The sequence below is a fragment of the Daucus carota genome, chromosome 4, assembly GCF_001625215.2.
Source record: "Daucus carota subsp. sativus chromosome 4, DH1 v3.0, whole genome shotgun sequence".
Taxonomy (NCBI): Eukaryota; Viridiplantae; Streptophyta; class Magnoliopsida; order Apiales; family Apiaceae; genus Daucus; species Daucus carota.
The window spans coordinates 31,375,872-31,390,774 of NC_030384.2; the positions used below are offsets into that span (position 1 = coordinate 31,375,872).

The window sequence follows — 14,903 nt, forward strand, 5'->3', positions numbered from 1 at the left end:
AATTTAAAATTATTATATTTTATAATAGTATGTTTACTTAGACTAAATGATAATTATTTGAATAGTTGGAACAATAATGATATTTAATGTTAGTGGATCATATCCAGCTCATATTCGATGGATCATAAACTACTCGGAAAATATGATACTAGATCATATTCGGTTCGGATCCGGATCTCAAATACCCAGAATCGGTTTATATTCGAACAAAATGATCCTGGACCCAAATGGACAAACTAAAAATACTAGATTGGCTTGCGACAAATACAACGATAATGCAAATATTTGATTATGCAAACATCAATCATCCTTGTTAAAAGCAACTTATCTAAGCATGAGAATCAAACTAAAACTGTCTAGATTTTGGTAGATGGTAATATTAATACCATCAAGAATTACTTATACAGCCAAAGAGTATATGATATGCAAACTCAAAGCTTATTCCTCTGCCATCAATGCTAAATAAGACATAATAAAGCCCCACTTATGTGCGCAGGTTGATCTACATTTTACACTTTTTTAACTTATGGCATATGGGCTAATGTGATACTTGCTTAATGAGTAAACACTGACAATAGCTGATATTCATTCCTCAGATTGATCAATCATCGGTACCAAAGTAACGATCTCCAAACTCCCCCATACCTGGTATCACACGGAACTCTTCATTTAATGCAACATCAATCTCTGAAGTAACTATTTTAAGCGTTGGGAACCTCTTGCTGACACAATGTATTCCTTCTGGAGCCTATTGAATTCAATGACAGAGGAATCAGTGCCAAAGGAATTCTAAAGCTAAACTGCACATGTAAACAATTTATAATACTTACAGATATGAGGTTAAGGAATATGATATGGGATTCCGGTACTCCTTTTTGTATGAGTAGTTCAATTGCCTGATTAGCCGAGTTGCCTTCAAGAAAAAAATTTAATTTTTTTATACTAGTAGACATGTAAAAGCAAAAAAATTGCTCCCTGCTCTCACACTCTCAATTGACGGGTAGGATGAATGCAAAGAATATTACCAGTAGCAAGAACTGGGTCCAAGAGCAAGACATGTCGCTCTGAAATATCTTTTGGAAGTTTCTCATATATAAGCTGTTAAAATACAGAAGAATGTCATTCAGACACCATGAAGCAAACAAATACATAGTAAAAACTAAAAAGTGTTACACACTTAGAAATAAATCTATATTACTGTACCTGTTTACCATTATCACCATCACGATGGATTAAAATTTTCCCAATCTTTATTCCTTTGCAACAAGCACGCATAGCATTCTCCATGCTTTCACCACTGCATAGATAAGCAATTAAAGCATCTACTTGAAGTAATCAATATCGTAATACCTGATCTCTGGAATTGCAAATCCTAGTAAAGAATATTTTCATTTCTGTCAGATATAAACCACTGCTTAGAGTAGATAACAAAGATATGTTTTCAATTATGAGCAACATGTCAATGATGATGTGAGAGCAGCATCAGTTGGTTAGTACACACATTCTATTTGTAATCGCAGAAAGAATTGCAGAAAACAGTTGGACACTAGATGTCATACTAATACATGCAGAAAGAGTGAAGTAGTGAACCCCTGATGGATAGGCATAATATGAGAATTTTATATAGGTATAAAAATAAAGAGAGACTAATATTCAAAAATGTAATCAAATCTTTCATATGAATACTTATTAAGGACTTTCTAAAAGAAGAGTATTCGTTTAGAGATCCCTCAGCACTCACCTTCGAACAATCGAGACTCCGCATAATTTCTTGCAGAAATCAACCCCAGTATATACCGATCCTGCAATCAAATAACAGAAAACTGAAACATAAACAAAGTAAACAACTTACGAATACAACAGAAGAGTTATATCAATGTAAGATCCCCAAAACTTTAGATAAATACCTTTCAAAATGATGTAAGAAATGTATGCAAGCCAATACTGGAAATATCTATCCTATATTGCATAGATGTTTAGATAAATACCAACTGTAAGATGAGATAACAGGTAGCACTTGTATCACATAAGTAAAACCAGACTGGACAGATGTTTAGAAAGCTCTTGACAAAAAAACAAACATTTTAGCAGCCCAAAGGAGTGTGTAACATATATTTCAAGCCAACATTATCTCAGGTGAAACTCTCTGATATCTATAAAAAGCTGATGTCACAGAAGTACAAAATTAAACTGATTCCAGATTAGCCTTTAAAATAAAATGACCTTGCGACAAGTGATTTCTGAATTGAGAACATGTCAGTATAATATAAAATAGCTGAAAGTTAGATAGTAAATTCATGATGTGCAATTTTCTCAACATGCACTCACCCACCCACATGCAAATAACGATAAGTAAATAAAAGCATGCCCTCGCATAGATGAGCATGTCATGCTTCATATATGATTCTTAATTTTATTGCACTATGCTGATTTTCTACAGAAACATGACAAGACACAAAAACAACTAATTTGAACTTATAGATACAAACTTAATGCATACAGATGGTTATAGACAGTTGTATTAGAATTTTGCAGCTCCAATTCAATCATCAATCAACAGAACATACATTAATTGCCTTTAAACAACTAATGCTTTAGTTAAAGACCCCAAGACTAGCATTAATGTTTAACAGAATACAGACAAACCAAGCAGTACTGAGGGAGAAGCTAGATGTGAAATTGTTGATCTTCTTATAGACATACCCGTTGGAGTGACCACCTGTTTCTCCGTGAAGGGTAAGTGGCCAAGCCCATGCTCCACAACCTGATGATTGAGGTTAAATAAGGATGGCATTGATACTTCTATAGTTTGAAAGCAAAAAGGTCCAAATGTAGAATAAAATGAAAAACAAATAGTGAAGGTACCAGTCGGATAAGCCGGTCTGAATAGAATACAAAATCATTTGTCGATATCTCTTGATCTCGAATTAGTGTATGCATACCTCTAATCTGTAGCAAAAATCCAACAGTAACATGTTGAAAAGCTCTAAATGCATATATCTTTACAGCAGAATTACATAGCCACCTTGATATCTAATTTGGTTGGTTCCTTATCTGTTGCTTATAAACAATTAACCTACAGAGGCTTATTTTTTGTGTAGCATGAGCATCTCCTTTATGTTCTTTTGCAACTTGGGCAGCTGCTATTGTAAACACTTTTCTTTTTCTTCCTCTCTGATTTTCTCCTGGCGCAAGTATTCTGTATATATATATATATAATTAGTATCAATTTAGTCCTTTTGGTTCTTTCTACAATAGTAAGTAGTTCTGAAGTACAAGGGCCTAACTTTTCTAAGTCGAAACTCTTTCAATGCATATATTTAAACTAAAGAATTACATAGACACCTTGTTATTTATTTTGGTTGGTTTTATATAACTTTCTGTTGCTTACTTTATAATTAACCTAGTAAGACTTGTTTTACATATTATAAGCATTTCCTTTATGCTCAATTGTATCTTGGGCGGCTTCTATTGTGAACACTTTTCTTTTATACCTCTCTTGTTTTCTCATGGTGCAATTATTGTGTAAATATATTAATAATATCAATCTACTCCTTTTTGGTACTTTCTATCTTTCGCCGAATGTAAAAGTTGTTCTCACTGATGATCACTAATGCACGCACACAATGGATAAGAAGTTGGTAGCAAAAATAGATTTGAGAGATTGAAAATATGATCCAGATATAAGGGCATCACTATTTTTAAGAAGAGGCAAAACCAATATCGACCAAAAAGCCAACTGATTGATAAAATAGATTGCAAATGAGCATACCTGGAAAGTTGACTGAATTACATATACATTGGGATAAATTTTGCAAAGTTCATGTTGGCCAAGCTTGGTACGGATATGTTGTACGATCAAATCAATGGCAACATGATTATCACCACCACGGGGTATAATAACATCAGCATACTTCTTTGATGGCAGAATAAAATCGTCAAAAGCAGGCTTCACAAATTTTGCATACTGCACAATCAATAACATAGATACAATTTGAAAGTTCACAAACTAGATATGATAACAAGTAATCCTAGCACTAGCATATTAGATAATGATGGAATACAAGACACATCAAATGATTCAACTTTAAGTACATAACCGCAATGGGAGTACTATCACTAGATAGAGATGAACAAAATATAGAATTTGCCAGGGTGGTTGGCTACATAAGCAATTTTAAGCTTCCTAACTCATGCTGGTTAATCATTTATTCCATATAGATTATTGTGTCAGTTTTCAGCTTGGGAAATCTTTTGCTCTTCTTACTACCTTCATTGGGCTACTGCTAAACTTCAACAAAATAAGCATCGAATTTTGCATTAATATATATAATCAAAGGCCAACTGATTATAACCGAAACTGCCCATCCGTAATCTTTCCTATTTAACAGATGGAAGCTTGTGGGATTTGAACCCTAACAAATATCCATGCTGAATGCTTATGCATAACATGACAGACCTTCTACACTTCCCCATGACTGCCAGTGCAAATGCATTAGACATAAATTTAATCACATCAGAAAAATAACGCAATCAGAGCATACGGGCTGATAGATATACCACTTACAGAAGTAGGTCTTCTTAAGATTGTTTGGGAAGTTGTTTTATAGTAATACATCACAGCAGCAGAATAGGTCAGCCATAGTTATTAGTTTTATTCAATACTCCAAATTGAGATCTAAGACAACATTTCAAACATTGAACTATTTAATCCAAATCGGAACAGTAATTCGAGTTTCGAAGTAACCAATGTAAAAATAATCTAAGTTCAAGAATTACAAATAACCCTGAAGTTTTCGGACGAAAATGTATATTGTTTACCACATCACTTTTTACTTTTACTATGAAATATATTTTAAGCTTATAAGCTACTCTTAGCTTATTTACGAAGCCTAAACACTGATATCACAAAACCTACTAAGAGCAAGTCCCATGGTGATGCTAAAATATATGTATATACCTATTGCTATATTATGAAATCAAAAAGTGTTTTTTAATGTTAAAATAGAACTTATACTCCGATGATAGTTTTAAAATAGCACCAAATTATCCAAATATATATTTCACTCACCCAATCTATAAATGCACTGTTTTATTTGTCAACATTACTTTGAGTGTTGATTTTCCCACTTGCATGCTTATGTGGCAAGTATAGCAACATTTATACTTGGTTCTATATTAAGCACCAAGTATAGCATTTTGCTATTTTGCATCCCTGTTTAGCACCCCATTGGAGTGCGGTTTTTGCTTGGGTGCTACATTATAGATATAGCACCACTTTTAGCACCTCCATCGGACTTGCTCTAAAAGACAAACATATGCATTTTGAATAGAGATGATGATTGATGACTGAAGTTGATAATCTAAGTGAATTTAGAGTGAACAGACAAGGAAAAGAATAGCATGCACACATTCATATAGATTTTTTGGTGAAGAGCAGAACTGGTGGATATATTAATGGGGAGGCACAGTTCTTGCAGGCGCAAACACACTTTTATGCACACACCTGTCTATTTCCCTACTTCTCTTACCATTTTATAGCCATCCCCTACACTTACATTCGTGCAATTAAAAATACTCACGGTAATTAAAATTAAAATGAGATTGGTAACTCTACAGATAGTACAAATGACCATTTACCATCTTATCCTTAAGTACATAATCATAATAATAATAAACATAATAAATTAATAGTCCATAAACAAAGGACAGGACAAAAGTATATATGTACATATGCTAAACTTCATTTTCCTCCTTCTGTGTTGTCATATACTCACTGCCTAACAAAAATTAACATAAGAAGCTCATCCTGATATCAAACAACGCTAATTTGTTTTCTCGACAAAAGAGGATTATAAGATAGTCTTAATTTTATACGTAGTGCACGCATTTGGAAATATTGATATGATATTACCTACAGGATATGCAAGTTCGCATTATCATTAAAACTCTCTTTCTTTTATGTACCTTATATGTTGGCCTTTTAGTTTTGTATAAAGTTACACTTACACTGCAGTGTCCTAAAGGCAGGAAGTAATGGCCTAGAAAGAGGGTAACTAACATTTACCTTGTCCAGTGGCATTCAACAAGAAATAATAATTGAACTTTATGGTTTTGAGTTAGTGCAGTCGAGGTGGACCTGTTGACCACAAGGTCAGCTGGAACAAATTTTGTTTTTCTAAATCAGAAAGCTCGTTTAAATAAATCTTACAACAGATGGAGCAGAGAGGAATTAATTAAATATAACAGCTTTGAAAAAAAACTTGACAGCACTCAAACTTCGTAAAAAAACTACCAGAAGAAAATGATATTTAGATTAATAGGCTAAAATTAACATCTCAAAGGTACTTCAGAACATTACCTAATTAGCTAAAATTAGGGGATATGTGCTTGCCTGTTCAAGAACAGAGTTTACATCCCTACCCCTCTCAACAGTGTCACGTCTTATTCTACGAGCAAGCCTCACATCAGCATCTGGATATCAGCACAATGCAGACGAATGATATAAATATGAAGGTGGGAAGGTTACTACTGGTATACATGTTAACAGTTGCTATAGTGTCATTTATGTACAAAACATCATATTAAAGATAAATAAACAATATCACAACAGAACAAAGATGCAAAGACAAAATCATTCAAAATGATAATTAAATTGCAGGCATGATAAATGCTACAAAGATTTAATCATTCAAATTGATAGATAAGTTGCAGGCATGATAAATGCTTCATAAGTTTAGGGTTATTGCTGTGCGATGATTTTGGGGGGGGGGGGGGGGGGGGGGGGGGGAGAAGATGGGTTCATGTTAGAGATGCATGCATAGAATCTAGAGCTGTTAATGCTTCACTTCTGCATGGATATGCATGGACATGCACAAAGCAAGTAGACAGGCTGAACTTATAGTGACGCCCATCACATCATTAGCTATGCATCCTAGGATGTTTGTTTGCAGCTGATGTGGGAATGTGGGAATACAAGATCACATGAATAGATATTCAGAAAGAGAAGTTGAGACAGAAAAAAAATCCAGAAAACTGCACCTTTATATTTTGCCTTACCCCCTGAGTTTGCTTCTACAACTTAAGCGAACCTCGTCAATATAATGCCTCACTCTATTCCATCCCATCACATAATAAAGGATCACACTCTAATCCATTTAATGTGGTAACTTAAAGCATTTATACAGAATATGAAAAGGTCAAAAATCTTAAATTGAAAAATAAACTGAAGACATAAGAATATAATAGCAAAATAGCCCATACTGACATATTCTCAGAAAAAGGATTAACATTATTGCTATAACAAGGATTTGGAAAGATAACAACTTCAACATTATAGATTTCTTTTAAACTCTTGAAAAATTTAAATGTCAAATCACAGTAATGTTTGTAATTATCAAGATGCAATAACAGTAATTTGAACGAAAACATTTTAAGTTCGACTATCATCTTTCTTCATTATTAATTTCGAAGAAAGTTATAATATACTTATGCACAAAGAAAAGAAAGTTAAAAACTTTACAAAGATCTCTTGTACATAGCACCTAACTTCAAAAGGTAACTCACTTTCTCCATATGCTATCAACAAAACAAAGCATGCAACTCCGCATAATAGTTGATGAGCCAAGAGTTTAAAAAACCACACCCAAAAAAAAAAAAATGGCAAAATGCTAACCTGTGTCAACAAAAATCTTCATATTCATCAAGTTACGGACACGTTGGTCATGGAATACCAGTATTCCTTCCAATATAATTACATCTGATACATTAACCTAAACAATTATAAAAAGGAGTTAAAGAACAATATTTAGCAAGAGAGAATCTAAAAGCCTTACTTCTATACAAAAAGATATCAGAATGATTCTTGTCCGTGACTTGGATAATGTACTTGGTTCTAGACATTGTTGTCTACTTTGCAATTATATCCTTATATATATACAAGCTTAATGAGGATAATTTGGTTGTTTTGTATAGTACTGCAGAATTTATACGAACCATTGATTTTATTATTTAGTATACGGTTAAGATTACATAATAAAAGATAACTATATATAACATTTAAATATAAAACATATTTTCTATTTTCTAAATCAAATAGAAGTAGATTTTGTAAACCAAATATGACTTCTTTTTTTATGTTCTTTACCCAATTGAAGTAGGTTTTGTAAACAGAATCTGATTTTTATTATAAAATTCATTACTATTTTTTCTATGTTTTTCAATTCTAATTGATATATAATTTTTAGATCATCACGAAATCTTTTAATTTTCATTGAAACGATTATCTTGACTTTAACCATTTATAAACAACGTATAAAATATTAGTAAGATAATTCATAGATAAAATTAAAATAATATATTTTATTACATATAAATAAAAATATGATTTAAAAATATCCGTACAACATATGAATTATTAAAATAAACATATATTTATAAGAAATATCCATGCATGACAGGGGTTATAAGCTAATATATAAGAGATTATGGTAAATGCTCTAGGTTGCATACAAATGTGATTTGTTTACAATATTCATAACACGGAAATAAAAGTATATATACACTAGCATACGCGGGGGGGGGGGGGGGGGGGGGGGGGGGGGGGGGGGGGGGGGGGGGCGGTTGGACACATACATACATACATATATGTGTGTGTGTGTGTGTGTGTGTGTAAATGCATATGAGTTTCCAGGCCAATGAGCAACTAAAGCTGCGGCTTCACTTGTTTGCTGGAAATTAATTTAGTTTTAAAAAAGATATTCTCATTGAGGAATGAAGTCTTTGAGAAATACATATATGTTTTTTATTTTTTCTTTGTTTGAATATCAGTAAAAATATTGTAAGTGATGGCGAAAAATGTTTTCCTTTAGGAGATGTATTATTCACACCAAACTAAACAGACACGGGACAATCTGGAAAACATTGTCCTCAAATCAAACAAACACCGAAAAATCAGATAACTGGTCAAGCATTTTGCATGAAACAAATAGAGCCTATGTTTAAATAAGCATAACATTTAGCATAAACCTGGCGGAAAGAGTCTGCAGACTTGCGATGTATCTTAAAGTCATATATGGGTACGTGTACAGACTGCCCAAGTTTGAGCTTCTCAACACACTCTAAAAGCTCCTCTGTGTCAAAAGCATCTGAATCAATATAAAACTTTATTAGTTAGTGCACAAATTTTCCATGTCAAGGCGCAACTTTAATGTATTTAGCCTAGCAGTGTACGCTAATGCACGCCATTATCTTGTTTTCTCTTGTTAAGAAGAGGTTGGATGTTCGAATTTTAATAAAGGCATGCATGCGAGTAGTTAAATCGCTTCAATTGACAACTACGATAATACACATTTGTCAGGAACATCTACATAAGTAGTAATAATAGAGGTGCAATTAGTCAGAAGGGTTAAGAGGTCATTTACTAAAGAATGTAGTGACTATAAATAGATGTAAGATGTCATATTGCGGGGGATATTATGCATTTAAAGAACATGGAATTACATTCCACCACTCTCTCTCTCTCTCTCATCTATCTGCTCTCTCTCTCTCTCTCAACCTTAATTTACTCTGAATTCACACCTTATTCGTATGTTTCTCATTTCATTTCTGTTATTCTCTCTTGTTATCGTACTTTACTGCAATTATAAATCATAAAAAAGACCAAAAATAGTATCAAAACAGCGCTGAGGAACCTTTCAATCCTTACAAAGTGGTATCAGAGTGCTTGTTTTCGATTTACTGAAGCTTTCGTTGCATTCAATACTCGATTCTGAATCGAACAAGTGTAAGGATTGAGTAATTGAAGCTGTGGATCAAAAGCTAGGGTTTCACAGATAAGGTGATTGATACTTGTTCACACTCAACTTGTTTTTCAATTTAGTTGTTGTTTGGAGTTGTATTGTTGTTGTTGATATCCTTAATAGTATATGGATTATTGAGAGTTATAGATCTGTGATTATATAGTTGTACTTAGGGGTGTAATCGAGCCGAGCCGAGTCGAACACTAGCAGGCTCGGCTCGAGTTCGATTGAAAAGTTCGGGGCTCAAGCTCGAGTTCGAGTTCGATCGAGCCTTAAATTTCAAGTTCGAAGCTCAGTTCGTAAACAGTTCAATAGGCTCGAGTTCGGCTCGAAAGCTCGAATCGATTCACCAAAAGCTACAGAAAATACTTATAATAAGCCTAGACCTCTGACTTTCAGTCAAAGATAGGAAACAAGATAGAAGGGGTTGTGTTTTTAGTGTGATGAAAAGATGACGAAGGGGCATGAATGTAAGAAGCCGCAAAATTTCTTAATGACTGCATTTATTAATGACTGTAGAAGAAAATAATTCTAATTATACTGAGTTGCCCAAGTATGATGAAGCTCCAGGTGAGGAGCTAGAGGATTGGCAAGGGGAGGAATTGATTTTGGCTGCACTAGGACTCAAGAGCTCTACTTCTAGTGTACCAATGCAATTTGAAGGAATAATGAATGATCAAAAGTTCAAGATTTTGAGGCAGTCCTCTAAATTTGATCAATGAAGAAATGGGAGAAAAATTGGGATCATCCAACATGAAAACAGCTCTCATAGTGCTGAATTTAACTAATAGGACACAATTAACTAATCACAAGAGTTGTATTGATCTAAAGTTGAGATGGCTAGCAGTGGAGTTTAGTGTTTCTATGTCTGTGGTGGAAGGATTGGAGTGGAATCTCATCTTGAAGGTGAACTGGTTAACTCAACTAGATGACATCAGGTGCAACAATAGGAATCATACTATCCAATTCAGTTGGCGAGGTCACAAAGTGACCCTCAAGCGAAAATCTATTGCTAAAATATTTAGCCTCCATAACAGCTTATCTTCGATACTAACCTGTGGATGGACCAACTGTTAAGTAGCTATGTAGATGATGGGGAAGTGAATCACCTGATTAAGGAGGCTGTGAAGGTCACAGGACCGCAAATGTTCATTTACAACAACGATTATTGCAATATAAAGGAAAGTGGGTTGTTGGTAGCAACGGTGATTAAGGGGTTAAATCTTTGAGGAATAGCTTTGTAAAGGAATAGGGGACATTCAGGGAATAGGCCTACTTTTAAAAGGATAAATGAGTATTTTTTTGGCCCACTACGTGTAAAAAAATAGGGAGGGAAGTAAGGGAGTGTGTGGTCTGCTAGCAAGTCAATGAAGAGCATGTGAAGAGCGCAGGACTTTTAAACCCTCTACTAATTCCACATGAACCCTGGAGAGACATTGCTATGGACTTCATTATTGGGGTTCCTAAATCTAGAGGATGTGAGGTAATATGGGTGATTATTGATAGATTCAGTGAACACATTTCCTAGCTCTATCACATCCCATCACTATTAAAGGGTTGGCTTAGAGTTCTTTGAGCAATTTACAAGTTGCAAGGCCTCTCAAATTCAATCGTTAGTGATAGGAAGAGTTTCCTCTTAACAGGATTCTTGCAGATATGTTCAAAATTTTTGGTACTAGGCTGAATATAAGCATAGCTTATCATCCCCAATCTGATTGAGAAAAGAAAGAGTTAATCAATGTCTTACGCAATACCTTAGGAGCATGACCTGTCAGAACCTTAAAAAACTGGGCTGGTTAAATTCCATCTACTGAATGATGGTATAACACTACCCACCATGCCACCTTTGATGCCACTCTATATCAAATTTTATATGGTATTAGGTACATAATTGTGGGAGATAAAGTTCATACCGAGAACATGCTGAAAGAGAAGCACCAACAATGGGGGGTACAAAGGGAATTATTGGAGGTGGCACACACTAAAACGAATAGCTATGTTGATGCTAAGAGGAAGGAAAGGGAATTTAAAGTTGGTGACTGGGTGTATCTGAGGTTGCAACCCTACAAGCAGGAAACTGTAGCTTTAAGGAAGAATTTGAAGGTTGCTACTAAATTATTTGGTCGATATGAAAAACTGGAGAGAATTGGCTTTGTTGCCTACGAATTAGCAATGTCATACAATTCTAGTGTCCATACTGTGTTCCATGTTTCTCAGTTAAAAAGGTTTGTGGCACAAGCTAAATTACAGAGTCAGCTACCCCAGGTGAATGCTACAGGTGATTTTGACTTGAGACCTCTCAAAAAACTAGAGCAAAGTAATCTTATCGGTAATCACAAAGTGGTGTATCAAATTATGGTTCAACAGAGAGGCTGTAGTGTGGATGAAGCCATATGGGAAGATGATGATTTGGTGGAATGTAGTTTTCAAGAATTTTTCTCCCAACCATGAGGACATGGTTGGATCAGAAGGCCGGACATATATCAAGAACAGCTACATTAGTGGTCATAAACATTAGTGCTATTGGTAAGAAGGGTAACAAGGTCATTTACTAAAGACAATGTACTGCCTGTAAATAGATGTAAGATTTCAGTTTGTTGGTATGGGATATCATGCATTTACAGAAATGGACTTACATTCCACCATTCTCTCTCTTTAATCTGTTTGTCTTTGTCTCATCTATCTGATCTCTCTCTCAACCCTAATACTCTCTGAATACTCACCTTATTCTTCTGTTTCTCATCTCATTTCTGCTACTCTTTTGTTATCTTACTTTACAGCAATTATAAATCACAGAAAACACCAAAAATAATATTAAAACGGCTCAGGAAGGTTCCAGACACATTCCAACATATCTCATGTTACAAGTGACACCATATCAAAAATAATTTACAAGAAAAATATAGTACTGTGATTACCTGGGTGATCAAAGTTATATTCGCTCACATGTTTGGATTCCTCTTGCGTCAAGCCACGATAAAAGGAATCCTATGGCAAAACAAATTGTATCAGCTTAAGGAAATGTCCAAATATCAAGACTAAATTAGAAAAAAGACTCGCGACCTTCAGAAAAGATCAAAATTAAAAGATATTACAATACAGTTCAGTGGCGGAACCAGAGGGGGGCTAGGGGATGCTAGAGCCCCCCCTAACCTCAAAAATACAGTGTATATTTTTTTTTCAGCCCCCGCAGAATTTGTGATGTCAATATAATTTTATTAGCTCTGTTGAATTATAAATGTCATAGAGAGGGACTTATTATAAAAGAAGAAAAGAGAAGACACTTAGTCTAAAGAGAGTCTAATTAACAAATACATTCAAACAGATACACTGAGAGCAACTAGATCATGCAAACTGTATGATGCATGCCGAGTACTTTGTACATTAGAAAAATAATATAAATTATAGTTCCTAAGTTCTTGAAGAGGTGTTAGGAGCTCCTAAACTCCCGATGCTTCAAAATATACCTTGTTCATTAGCAAATAGAGCTCCTAAGTTCTTGAAGAGCTGTTACGAGCTTGTTGGAATTCATTTCATCTCCATATTTTTCAAATTTTGGCTAAAGAGCCCATACGAATAAGCTTTTGGACATGCTCTCATAAGTCATACACACACATTGACTTTATATTGGCTCTTTGGATTCTAGAAATTAATTTTCGAATTTCAATAACTCAAAAATGGTGTTCCTTGCACAATTTTATCCAAAGGATTTCTCTTTACTAGACTTGGAGTTGTTGCCAAATCAGCTGCACAATTTTATCTATGATATGAGAGCGGAGATTAATATGGACTTCAAAATATAGGAAATCTTTCTGTCATGATGGTTAAAACACATAGACACACTCTTATCCCTTAGTTTATCTTCCGGTTGAGTTAGCTCTGGTTTTACCGGTTGTCATTACTACTGTTGAGAGAGTTTTTTTTGCTATGAAGTATGAAAGCAATCAATACTTATCAGCGTAATAGGATGAAAGATGCATGAATGAATGATAGTATGATGATATATATTGAGAAAGCTATTTATGCAAGTATGGATGACGAAATATTTTTCAGCCCCCCTAATTTTTAGTCCTGGTTCCGCCACTGATACAGTTATGAGGCTAATTAAATCATAAAACATCAACAGAATAAATATATTTAGTTAAGTTCATACTTGCTAAAGCTAAATAATCATAGCAAGTGACATTAGGGCGAAGCAAAGAGAGAAAGAGGCGGAGAGAGAGACCTGATTAACAAGCACAACACGATGATCATGAAGCTGTTGAATAATCATATCACAAACAGTCGTTTTACCCGAAGCCGTACCTCCACAGACTCCTATTCAATCAACACGCAGCATATACACATATTATATATCATACTAGGCAATTATACAAGAGAATAAAATATATGTGTAAGAATTGTACCGATTATGAAGGGCTGTTTGGAAGCATGAGAAAGAGGGATGGATGAAGAAGAAGAAGATGATCGGAGATGGTCTAGACGGAGGCCGGAAAAGTGAGGTCCGGAGGCCGCCTCCATTGCATAATCAATTCCGATCTTCGTTTCCTCTGCCATATATACAGCCTACACTAACACCTCTCTTCTCTCTATACACTGCTGTAGTGCGCGTTTATGAATTGAGAATCCTCACTGTAGACGTAGACGATGTTGACGCCTTTTAAAACTCTTTCAAACTGGTCTAAATAAACACGGATTTTGAGCTACATTTATTATACTTTCAATTTTGTCACAAATTTTGCATTCTAATTTTTATGTAAAAATTGAAAACTATTTATAAATCAAAAAGAAAATTACTACATTAGGATGTTTGGGTACTTAATTATAATTCTAAGTAATATGTGTAAAAAAAAATTTAAGTTAATACCCATTTATACTTTTCAAAATATGAAAAAAAGTTAATTATCAGTTAGGCTCTTTTTTTAATATATTAAGTGGATCACTGATAAATTTTTGGTTTCATTTGCACAAAAAATTGGAAATTAAATTATATCTTGATAATTTTTTTGCAAAGTTAGGTCAAAATAAACATTTTTCGTTAAATTATATGACGTGATGTGATAATAAATAATCAAAAAATAGATCAAGAAAATTTACACAAAT

General features: G+C 34.2%; 1 protein-coding gene across 1 annotated transcript; it reads right to left on the minus strand.

The window, feature by feature from the left end:
• Positions 1-265: 265 nt before the first annotated feature.
• Positions 266-14,478, minus strand: LOC108217565 (uridine/cytidine kinase UKL1, chloroplastic). Its single transcript, XM_017390397.2, has 14 exons — positions 14,207-14,478; positions 14,026-14,117; positions 12,719-12,788; positions 9,028-9,146; positions 7,676-7,772; positions 6,395-6,474; positions 3,773-3,967; positions 2,866-2,949; positions 2,704-2,764; positions 1,742-1,802; positions 1,204-1,297; positions 1,026-1,098; positions 831-913; positions 266-748 (listed from the first exon to the last, which is right to left on the minus strand). Exons 1-14 carry the CDS (start codon positions 14,355-14,357, stop codon positions 602-604), a joined length of 1,407 nt encoding a protein of 468 aa, XP_017245886.1. The 5' UTR covers positions 14,358-14,478; the 3' UTR covers positions 266-601.
• Positions 14,479-14,903: the final 425 nt, after the last annotated feature.